At 36.4% G+C, this 12,500-nt stretch overlaps 1 protein-coding gene across 2 annotated transcripts in view; it reads right to left on the bottom strand.

Annotated features, from left to right (window-relative positions):
- The window catches only part of actn2a (actinin, alpha 2a), a 42,492-nt gene that overhangs the window by 14,319 nt on the left and 15,673 nt on the right, over positions 1 to 12,500 (bottom strand). For both annotated transcript variants that reach the window (NM_001442673.1, XM_087274418.1), the window contains 7 exons: positions 12,122 to 12,207; positions 11,937 to 12,029; positions 11,298 to 11,528; positions 10,211 to 10,358; positions 9,028 to 9,178; positions 5,842 to 5,950; positions 4,605 to 4,745 (listed from right to left, as the gene is read on the bottom strand). In NM_001442673.1, coding sequence (NP_001429602.1) covers positions 4,605 to 4,745; positions 5,842 to 5,950; positions 9,028 to 9,178; positions 10,211 to 10,358; positions 11,298 to 11,528; positions 11,937 to 12,029; positions 12,122 to 12,207 — 959 coding nt within the window. The remainder of the gene's footprint in view (positions 1 to 4,604; positions 4,746 to 5,841; positions 5,951 to 9,027; positions 9,179 to 10,210; positions 10,359 to 11,297; positions 11,529 to 11,936; positions 12,030 to 12,121; positions 12,208 to 12,500) is intronic.

The raw sequence follows: 12,500 nt of genomic DNA, 5'->3' as shown, positions 1-12,500 counted from the left end.
TTTGACATTTTAGAATGTTTAATTATGTTGGGTTGCCCTCTAGAGGTTGAAACGGATATAAGTTAGATGGGAGATTACTGGGGGTTGGTTAGTGGGGGCCTGCAATTTGTCTCCGTTCTTGAGGCAAATATAGGTAAAGTTCAGTGGGGTTGGGAGAATCACTGCCAAATATGTTTGTTTTTTCTCTTTTCTCCTTTTCTTTTTCCTTTTTTTTTTTTTTTTTTTCTCCTTTTACCTGCTTGTCATGTACTGGAGAGAGGGTCTTACTCTTTACAAAACAAAGGTTGATCAATGAGTGATACAAATAGGACTGGAGGGTCTTCTATCCGGTTTATTAGCTGGAACGTTAAAGGTTTGAACGGACCAAACAAAAGAGCTCGTATATTTGCTCATCTTAAAAAACTGAATACTGAAATAGCATTTCTGCAAGAAACGCATTTACAGCTAGCAGACCATACGAGACTTAGAAAACCCTGGATTGGTCAGATCTTTCATTCCCAGTTCAACAGTAAAGCAAGAGGAACAGCGATTCTAATTCATAAGAAGGTGCAATTTCATGCTTCTAAATTTGTTTCAGACCCCCAAGGACGTTTTGTTATTGTGACGGGTCTTCTGTTTCATACCCCTGTTGCCCTAGTATGTGTTTATGCCCCTAATTGGGATGATGTTAACTTCGTTCACAAAATAATTTCTTCTTTACCCGATTTAAACTCGTATCGTTTGATTTTTGGTGGAGATTTGAACTGTGTTATTAATCCAACACTAGATCGTTCAAATCCAAAAACAACATCCCAGACAAAAATGTCTTGCGCTCTATCATCCTTTATGACTCAAACAGGTTGTGTGGACCCATGGAGATTTTTATTTCCTCAAAAGAAAGAATTTTCTTATTTTTCCCCTGTTCACTCTTCATACTCAAGAATCGACTATTTTTTCTTAGATAAGACATTACTTCCCCATGTGGAAAAGACTCAGTATTCTTCGATTGTAATATCAGATCATGCACCACTGCTTCTTGATTTACGATTTACTCATCACTGTACCCAACGTCCTAATTGGAGATTAAATTCTAACCTATTAGCAGATAAAAATTTTCACAAACATATATCAATGGCCATAGATAACTTTTTACTTACAAATGATTCAGAAGAGACATCACCAATAGTCCTGTGGGAGACACTTAAAGTAGTCATCAGAGGTGAAATTATATCTTACTCTATATCTGTTAATAAATTAAAACATGCTAAACTACAACAACTAATAGAATCAATAGAAAAATTAGATCAACAACTTTCTATATCACCCACTGAAGAACTACTTAAAAAGAGAGTGGAAATCAAAGCAGAATTTGATCAGTTGTCAATCGAAAAAACCCAACAAAACTTGCTTTGGACTAAAGGGAATTTTTATGAACACGGGGAAAAAGCAAGCCGTTTATTATCTCACCAGATAAAAATTCAGTCAGCTTCCAGGTTAATCCCACAAATTCGTAATGCCTCACAACATCTGACAGTTGATCCTAAAGAAATTAATGATACCTTTAAAAAATATTATACCGACTTATACACTTCAGATTTTTTTGGAGATACATCAGGTATGTCATCTTTTTTTAATAACCTGAATATCCAGACAATTAACCCAAATCAAAAAGAAATGCTAGAACAACCAATTGATCTACAAGAAATCTTAGATTCTATTAATGGTATGCAAAACGGCAAAAGCCCTGGCCCTGACGGCTATACAGTGGAATTTTATAAGGCTTTTGCCCCCAAATTAGCTCCACTTCTTCTAAAAATGTTTGAAAATTCTTTAATTAATTCAGAGTTACCAAGGTCTCTTACAGAAGCATTCATTACACTTATTCTGAAGCCAGGAAAAGACCCACTTGACTGCAGCTCCTACAGGCCAATATCACTGCTAAATGTCGATGTTAAAATTCTTGCGAAATTATTGGCCTCCAGAATTGACACCATCATACCAGAAATTGTATCACCAGATCAAACAGGCTTCATAAGGGGTCGTCACTCATTTACTAATTTAAGAAGACTTCTTGGTATTCTGTATTCTCCTGCGTCCGGGGAGGCCCCAGAGGTGGTGGTGTCCCTGGACGCAGAGAAGGCGTTTGATAGAGTGGAGTGGCACTATTTATTTACAGTTTTAAAAAAATTCGGTTTTGGATCAAAATTTATAGCCTGGGTCCAATTGCTATATTCTAATCCCAAAGTATCTGTTATTACAAATAAAATACGTTCCCAATTTTTTCCAATATTTAGAGGAACAAGGCAGGGCTGTCCTTTTAGCCCTCTTCTTTTTGCATTAGCAATCGAACCACTTTCCATTATGCTTAGATCCTCGCAGTCTATCCAGGGAATTGATCGAATGGGGTTGGAACACAGGGTCTCTTTATATGCAGACGACCTGTTGTTATACATTTCACATCCAGTTGAAAACGTCCCAAAGATAGTAAAAAATTTATCTGATTTTGGTAGTTTTTCAGGATATAAACTAAATCTTTCTAAAAGTGAATGCTTTCCAATCAATTCCCTTGCTTTACAAATTAATGTAACATCCCTTCCATTTAGGGTTTCACAATCTGGATTTAAATATTTGGGAGTCCATATTACCCGCAGTTTTTCAGGTTTATATGCAAAAAATTTCTTACCACTATTAAGTAAAATTAAATTGGATCTTCAGAGATGGGACGCACTACAATTATCCTTAGCAGGCAGAGTGAACTGTATAAAAATGAATATCCTACCTCGATTCTTATACTTATTTCAATCCCTTCCAATTTTTCTCCCAAAAGCTTTTTTCCATAAAATAAATACACCTATCCTATCATTCTTATGGAATGGGAAGAATCCCAGAACCAGTAAGGAGCTTCTTGAAAGACATAGATCCCAGGGAGGTTTAGCACTTCCTAATTTTATTAGTTACTACTGGGCCGCTAACCTCCAAAAAATTGTTAGTTGGTATAATACCCCAGAGGTTGATTGGTGTAAAGCTGAAGCAAATACTTGTATTTCTACATCACTTTCTTCATTAATAACAATGAAGTTACCATTTTCTCCGTCTAATTATTCCTCAAGCCCCGTTGTATGCTCTACACTCAAGATATGGTCCCAGTTTAGACAGAAGCATAAACTGACTGATTTTTCTATGCTAAACCCTTTATGTAATAACCACTTGTTTCCTCCCGGTAAGCTAGATTTCACATATGTTCAATGGCAGAAGGCAGGCCTGGCTAGATGTTGTGACTTCTATATAGACAACACCTTCGCTAATTTTAGTGACCTCTCCAAAAAATTTCAATTGGCACATTCCAATCTATTTCGTTATTTCCAGGTCCGACACTTTGTCCAAGCTCAGAGCTCAACTTTTCCTGATTTACCACCAGCCTCAATGCTGGATAAAATTCTACAATCTCCTACTGCTCTTAAAGGTCAAATTGCAGCATTATACATGATTATCATGTCTCCAAATGATGCTTTAATTGACCGAATTAGAGGAAAGTGGGCAAACGACATTGGAACTGAAATACCTGATAATATATGGGAAGAGGCTCTGAGTAGAGTAAATGGATCCACTTCCTGCGCACGCCTCAATCTCATACAATTTAAAATTATTCATCGAGCCTACTACACAAAATGTAGACTCTCAAAAATATATCCTTCTATTGATGAGGTGTGTGATCGTTGTAGAAGTGAAAAGGCAGACTTTTTCCATATGTTCTGGGCTTGTCAAAAGTTGAGTGACTATTGGACACAAATATTTAAAACATTAAATGACGCCTTTAATTTAGAGATAAAACCTAGTGTTGAGCTAGCTATCTTTGGGGTACCAGAACACAATATATTGTTGACAAACAAGGAAAAAAATGTATTCGCCTTCGCTACTTTGTTAGCAAGGAGAAGAATACTACTTGAGTGGAAATCAGCAGCTTCACCTAAAGCTTCAATGTGGATGTGTGATCTGATTTTATATTTGAAATTAGAGAAAATTAAGTATTTAATGAAGGGATCAGTCCAAAAATTTTATGAGACATGGCAACCTATGATTACATGTTTTGGGAAAAGGAAGACTCTCTCCTTTAACTGATTTATATAAATAAATCTGTGCAAACAGGTTTAACTGTGATCACCAATATGGTTTAGTTTGATATGTATGTAAAGGACCACTATAAATGTAACAGAATATTGATTTGTATTAACATGTACTGTAGGTAATTATTTATTTGATTTATTTTTTTTTTTTAAGTTTATTTATTTATTTTTATTAATTTACTATTATTATTATTATATATATATAATTTTTTATTTTTATTTTATTTTTTATTTATTTAATTATTTACTATTATTAACAATATTTTCAATTTTGCTATACTTTTATTTATTCCTGTTGTAATTGTATTTTAATTTTATTTGTTTGCTAATTTATTTCGGCGGCAGTGTTCAAAAATGGGGGGAAAGTTACAACTTTAAATGTACAAAATGTTTTGTTAAAGCTTGAGAAAATCATCACAAATAAATGTTTAAAAAAAAATAAAATGGAAAAGATATGTTTAAGGCATGTAGCTAGGACAGTGTGAGATGCCGTGTGTTTACCTGGACCTCGTCGATGGAGTGAACCATGAACATGTCCTGCAGATCCTCCATGGCTCCATCCATCCAGTTATTGAACGGAGCAGATCTTTTAGCAAACTCAAGAAACAGCTGATCGATCGTCTCCAGGAGCTTCTCTGTCCTCTAAAACACACACGCACACACACACATATTAGTTAAAACCTTATTCCTGAATCCAGCACCAGATCATTTGACCTCCAGTGTGTCTACATAACCTCTACAATCTATAAGCTAAAGTGTAGTACATAACATTGTGCGGTTTATGTTGTAGACGTGTGTCAAGTGTTTCATTCAGTTGATCACAATTGCTGTCTACAGATATCAAAATGTGAAATGGGAAAACACTGATTTACAGAACAGGATAGACTTCTCTGAATTATTTATAAATACATAGATGTCTACCACAAGTATGCCCTTTTTTTTTACATTTGATCTCTTTCAAAAATGAATAAATAAATACATATAAAATTATATATCATTTATAATATGTTATTATATTTGTTTATTCATGCATTTATTGATTTATTTATTTTTTAAAATATATTATTATTAACGCACACACACAGGCACACAATTATACACATGCAGACAATCACACGCATACATGTGCACACACACACACATTGTTATTGTGATTAGGTGTATATTATAATAACCAACTAACTAAAGGGATGAATAAATGAATAAATAAATTAATAAGTTAATTAATTAATAATTGAATATATAAATAAAAAATAAACGAATAAATAAATGATTAAATAAATAAGTTAATTAATTAATAATTGAATATATAAATAAATAAATAAATAAATAAATAAATAAATAAATAAATAAACGAATAAATAAATGATTAAATAAATAAGTTAATTAATTAATAACTGAAAAAATAAATAAATAAATGAATGAATAAATAAATAAATTAATTAATAATTGAATAAATAAATAAATGAATAAATAAATAAATGAATAAATAAATAAATAAGTTAATTAATTAATAATTGAATAAATAAATAAATTAATTAATTAATTAATAAATGAATGAATACAAAAATGAATGTATAAATAAATGAATAAATAAATAATTGAATAAATAAATAAATAAATAAATTAATTAATTAATAATTGAATAAATGAATAAATAATTGAATAAATAAATAAGTAATTGAATAAATAAATAAATGATTAAATAAATAAATAAAGTAAGTGATGTGAGACTGACCTCCAGAGCTTCTCTGCGTTTCTGGGTCAGAGTTCCCAGCTGATCCCACTGGTCACAGATGGACTGACAGCGTTCATTAATGACTGCAGCAGCATGATAATCCAGCTCACTGCCAACACACACACACACGCACGCACGCACGCACGCACACACGCACGCACACACGCACGCACGCACGCACACACAATGGATAGAGGAGGTCAATAGTAGCTATGTCCAATAGATTAGACTGTATATTGGTTTACATGTGTTTTCTCTAATATTTACAGTATTTTATTACTTTTTTTTTTTTTTTTTTTTACAGTATTTCAGTTTTCAGCCACACTTTGAAAAATTTCATGAATCCAATAAAAATGTAATCAAAGCTTTTCTTATTCTGGATCCAATTCTTTGCAAAAAGGCAAATTTGACAGCTCAAATAGAAAGACAACAAATGAGTTCTGTATGTTGTATTCTGTTGTCCATTGTGTATTGATTAATTGAAAGAGCTCATATACTTGTTTGCAAGTTGTGTTGTTTGAAGGTAAAATTAACTTTTGTTGCATATTTTAAATGTTTTGACATGGTATGTGCATTTTGTTAGCAAAACGTGTCATTTTGACCATGAGCGCCGCTGTTTGGGCCTGTGTGTTTACTGTGTTGAAAATGTGGAGTTTCAGTTGACGGCTGCATCAAAGCAATCAAGAAAAACTGTATTAACATATTCTTATTAAATGACAACTTATTTACATTATGGGATGTTTTTTTATAAGTTGTTTACATTTTAAGAGTCTTTATAAAAAAAGAAGTTCCACACATACTGTTTGCTACAGAGTCCAAAAACTCTGAAGCTCAATATCAGGTGAAGTTTTTTTTCCCTCTCCGCTGTCGCCACTGCCTCGCATGGTTCAGGATTGGTAGAGCTACGCATCGATGAATTTGCTCTTCAGTGTTTGAACTCTCAGTAATGATTAAATCACACTGAACTGAGCTAAACTGAACTGAACTGAACTTAAACACTAAAACCTGAACCACACTGTTCCAGTTACTATGACCATTTATGTGAAGCTGCTTTGACACAATCTACATTGTAAAAGCGCTATACAAACAAAGCTGAATTGAATTGAATTGAATATCTCAAAATCATTCAGAACCTTATAATTCAAAGGTGACGATTTGCAAGACCTGTCTTCTGCTCTGCTGGGATAGTGATAATGAAAATAAAGTGGAACCTAGTTTCTTTAACCAGGTCAAGGCAAACGAGAAAAACTGTATTACTTTTGTTTGTTTTTTTACAGTATTTCAGTTTTTAGCCACAGTTTGACAAATGTCATGAGTTCAACATTAATGTAATCAAAGCTTTTCTTATTCTGGATCCAATTCTTTGCAAAAAGGCAAATTTGACAGCCCAAATAGAAAGACAACAAACGGCATTTCAATAGGCTACAATGGCAAGCAATGGCTCTGTATGTTGTATTCTGTTGTGCATTGTGTATTGATTAATTGAAAGAGCTCATATACTTGTTTGCTTGAAGGTAAAACTAGCTTTTGTTGCATATTGTAAATGTTTTGACATGGCATGTGCCTTTAACAAGCAAATGTGTCATTTTGACCATGAGCGCCGCTGTTTGGGCCTGTGTTAACTGTGTTGAAAATGTGGAGGTTCAGTTGACAACTGCATCAAAGCAATCAAGAAAAACTGTAAACCTCATGTGAAAAACAACTGATCATTTAGTCTTCAACTATAAATCCAAAGTCAACTCAATTGCAAGCATGACTACAGAGGATCTATCTGAAAGTCTGTCAGGAACTGTCTGGACTGTGTGTAAATGCCCTTTGGACACAATAAAGATGCATAAAACTGTCCTGTGATCAGCCGCTGGTGCACCTGTGCTGACGGAGGTGTTGACAGCAGGCCTGATGGGAACTTTCACATGCCCATGTCACTTTGACACACCGGCATCAACAACTGAACGCAGACACTACAAATAGAGCGGTGAATATAAATACATATATATGCATAGGAGACGTGTGTGTTTGTGCGTACAGCATTGGCTCATTGTCTCAGGAGGAATCTGACAGCTGCTCCCAACCACATTTAGCACAATAGAAACCAAACACTGAAGCCAGACGGGAACACGCTTAAACAATACAACCGCTTTAAACCATTACCATCCAAAACATGAGCAGGAAGACATGGCATACTGGAAGTGTGGTCAGAGTTACCCCTATAGGACAAGACAACGAACGAGTAGACATTAGTGTTAACCATCACTGGCATTTACCATGGCATGCTTACATCAGTTAGAATCTATACTTAAAGGGCTTCAGATTTAAGGGTACATAGGGGCCTTTTATTAATCTACACTTAAAGGGCCTCTTAAACAGATGTAAAAGAAAAAGTCTTTTGTGTCTTCATAATGTGTCTGTGAAGTTTCAGATCAAAATACCCATAGGATCATATTAGTTCTTTTCAACTACAGAATCAATTAATGAAACAGATCAATTACTATTGCTGTTGTGTTACCATAGCAACTGTAGAATCACTACAACAGATCAATTACTATAGTTCTTGAGTTACCATAGCAAATACATAATCCAGACAACAGATGAATTACTGTAGTTCTTGTTTTACCATAGCAACTGCAGAATCACCACAACAGATCAATTACTGTAGTTCTTGTGTTACCATAGCAACTATAAAATCACCACAACAGATCAATTACTATAGTACTTTTGTTACCATAGCAACCATAAAATCACCACAACAGATCAATAGCTAAAGTTCTTGGGTTACCATAGCAAATTAAGATCATCTAATACATACCCTGTCGAAAATGTCAATTTTTGGGAATGTAGCTGTTTTTGCGCCTTTAAATGTAAATGAACTGGAGAAAGATAATTAGGGTCAAATGTCAGGATAAATAATACCTGCCAACACCCTCTTTTTTCTGGGAGTCTCCCATATTTTACACCCATCTTCCACCACCCTCCCGTTTAGTTAGTTCTCCCGAAAATACGATACCACAAGCCCAATATATTTTAAATATTATCGTTATTGGTCAAGTATGATATTAGGTTGATATTGTTTAGCCGATAAATCATATACAAAAGCTGTGAGACTATTTTGTGACAACAGCATGGTATGCTGTTGACGGTATGGCAAGCAGACGTTTGCATGAAAAGGGAAAAAGGAAGTGGTCATACTTGAGTTCCTGTGCAATGGCGGCGATCTGCTCCACTCGGTCCTGATGTGCAGCCAGATCGCTCTCAAACGCCTCGTGTTTCCGTAACAGAGCCCTCACGTCTGTCAGCGACCCGCTCTCATAATCCTTCAGAGTCAACAGCTGATCCTTTCCTGCAACACACACACACACACACACACACACACACACACACACACACACACACACACACACACACACACACACACACACACACACACACACACACACACACACACACACACAAATTGTAGCATAATATACTCAATAGTTGTTGAAAACTACAGCTATTTGTTTATTTGACTATAGTGGTTGTCACCATAGCAACTGTAGAATCACCACAACAGATTATTTACTATAGTTGTTGTGTTACCATAGCAACTGTAGAATCACCACAACAGATTAATTACTATAGTTGTTGTGTTACCATAGCAACTGTAGAATCATTACAACAGATCAATTACTATAGTTTTTGTGTTACCATAGCAACTGTAGAATCACCACAACAGATTAATTACTATAGTTGTTGTGTTACCATAGCAACTGTAGAATCACCACAACAGATTAATTACTATAGTTGTTGTGTTACCATAGCAACTGTAGAATCACCACAACAGATTAATTACTATAGTTGTTGTGTTACCATAGCAACTGTAGAATCACCACAACAGATTAATTACTATAGTTGTTGTGTTACCATAGCAACTGTAGAATCACCACAACAGATTAATTACTATAGTTGTTGTGTTACCATAGCAACTGTAGAATCGCCACAACAGATCAATTACTATAGTTTTTGTGTTACCATGACAACTATGGAATCACCATAGAAGATCAATCAGGCTTGCTGCAGTCTATAATGTGCCGTTTTCTCAGTGTGTAACACATATTTACAGGTACATTCGCAATTTGTAAATGTTAGAAAGTCAAGTCTGAGCTAAACTTTAGGACTCAATAACATTCAGTAACATACTCCTGATAACTGCACTGCTCTGCTGCTTCATTATCATGGCCTGTTAGTTTATAAATTATATATATTGTTTGTACAGTACCCTTGAGTTTTATAAACGACGCTTTAAACTAATGTATTACTGTTGCAATGGACACACAGAGATATATGCATGGAATCTGCGCTGTGTGTGTGTGCAGTGCTGTATGTCTCTCACCCTGCGCCCAGCTCTCGTGTGTGGAGACTTTCTGCTGGAACTTCTCAGCCAGATGTTCAACACGCTCCAGACGTCTGATCTCACTGAGCAGCCACTCCTCATAGCCCTTCTCTGCCTGCTCTAGACCCTGCCACGCGGCGGTGATGTCCTGCACACACCAAACACACACACACACACACACACACACATTAATGCATATATATGTGTGTGTGTGTGTGTGTGTGTGTGTGTGTGTGCAAATATGCATGTATGTGTGTGTATGTATGTATGTATGTATGTGTGTGTGTGCATATATGTGTATGTTTGCATGCATTTATTTGTGTGTTTGCATGTGTAAATATGCATTTGTGTGTGTGTGCGCCAGCGTGTGTATGTATATATATTTGTGTGTCAAATCAAATCACGTGTCAAATCACGGCGTCCATGCTCAACGCCATCTTATGTGTGTGAGCGTGTGTATGTGTGTGTGTGTGTGTGTATGTATATATGTGTTTGTGTGTGTGTGTATGTATACATGTGTGTGTGTGTGTGTGTGTGTATGCATATATATGTGTGTGTGTGTGTGTGTGTGTGTGTGTGTGTATGTATATATGTTTGTGTATGCATATGCATATGTGTGTGTGTGTATGCATATATGTGTGTGTGTGTATGTATATGTGTGTGTGTGTATGCATATGTGTATTTGTATGTGTGTGTGTGTATGCATATATCTGTGTGTATGTGTGTGTGTGTGTGTGTGTGTGTGTGTGTGTGTGTGTGTGTGTGTGTATGTGTGTGTGTGTGTATGGGTGTATGCATATGTGTATTTGTATGTGTGTGTGTGTGTGTGTATGCATATATCTGTGTGTATGTGTGTGTGTGTGTATGTGTGTGTGTGTGTGTGTGTGTATGCAAATGTATATATATATACATACATACATACATACATACATACATACATACATACATATATATATATATATATATATATATATATATATATATGCGTGTGTGTATGCATATATCTGTGTGTGTGCGTGTGTGTATGCATATATCTGTGTGTGCGTGTGTGTGTATGTATATATGTGCGTGTGAGTGTGTGACTCACAGACACCATCTTCCCCTCTGAGGGCATGAACGCGGGTCTGTTGCTGATGCGCAGTTTGGTCTGCAGTGTGTTGAAGCTGATCTCCAGCTGGCATTTCTCCTGCACTTTGGGAGGTTTGTGTACGCGTCGGTAGTCTCTGTAGTCCTCCAGTTTGCGTCTGGTGGAGGCCATGGTGTTTTCTGCCGCTCGCTTCTCCAGCCACGGCGTGGTGCGGCGGATCCACTCCAGCAGCTGTTTCAGAGTGTTTAGAGGATCAATAAAAACAGCAATAATCTGAAACACTATACTTATAAATATCATAAATTTATAAACATTATCAATAAGAAGTGCTATTTTATATTTAAATGCATGTGCAAATGTAGTTTATTCCTGTGATGTAAAGCTGAATAATCAGCATCATTCCAGTGACACACACACTCATACACTACGCCAGTGTAGTTGATCAGTTCCCCTATAGCGCATGTGTTTGGACTGTGGGGGAAACCGGAGCACCCGGAGGAAACCCACACACACACGGGGAGAACATGCAAACTCCACACAGAAACAACAACTGACCCAGCCGGGACTCAAACCAGTAACCTACTTGCTGTGAGGCCACAGTGCTAACCACTGAGCCACCGTGCCGTGTGTGTGTCGTACCTCACTGGCCAGTCTCTCATACTCCTCCATCAGTTTCTCATTTTCCTGATTCACTCCAAGTACTTTACAGATCCTGTTCGCTGCTGTTTCTGCCTAGAAACACACACACACACACATCATCATCATCATATGTACACTGAATTACCCATGATGCATCTGTTGTGCACTGTTCCCCTCTGCAGTACCTGTTCTGCCCCAGCGAATGCGTGATAAAAGCAGGACACATACGTCATGATGGCTCGCTCATCAGGCTTCGGGGTGTTGATGATGTCTGAACACACACACACATAAAAACACAGAGAGAGAAAGAGAGTAGGTAGTGCTGTCACCTCACAGTAAGAAGGTCGCTGGTTCAAGCCTCAGCTCAGTTGGTGTTTCTGTGTGGAGTTTGCATGTTCTCCTTGCATTCGTGTGGGTTTCCTCCGGGTGCTCCGGTTTCCCTCACAGTTCCAACACATGTGGTACAGGTGAATTGGGTAGGCTAAATTCTCCGTAGTGTATAAGTGTGAACGAGTATGTGTGGATGTTTCCCAGAGATGGGTTGCAGCTAGAAGGGCATCCGCT

This window comes from Danio rerio, chromosome 12, assembly GCF_052040795.2.
Source record: "Danio rerio strain M-AB ecotype USA chromosome 12, GRCz13ab, whole genome shotgun sequence".
In the NCBI taxonomy this organism is placed as follows: Eukaryota; Metazoa; Chordata; class Actinopteri; order Cypriniformes; family Danionidae; genus Danio; species Danio rerio.
This window is presented reverse-complemented; position numbering and strand designations above follow the sequence as displayed.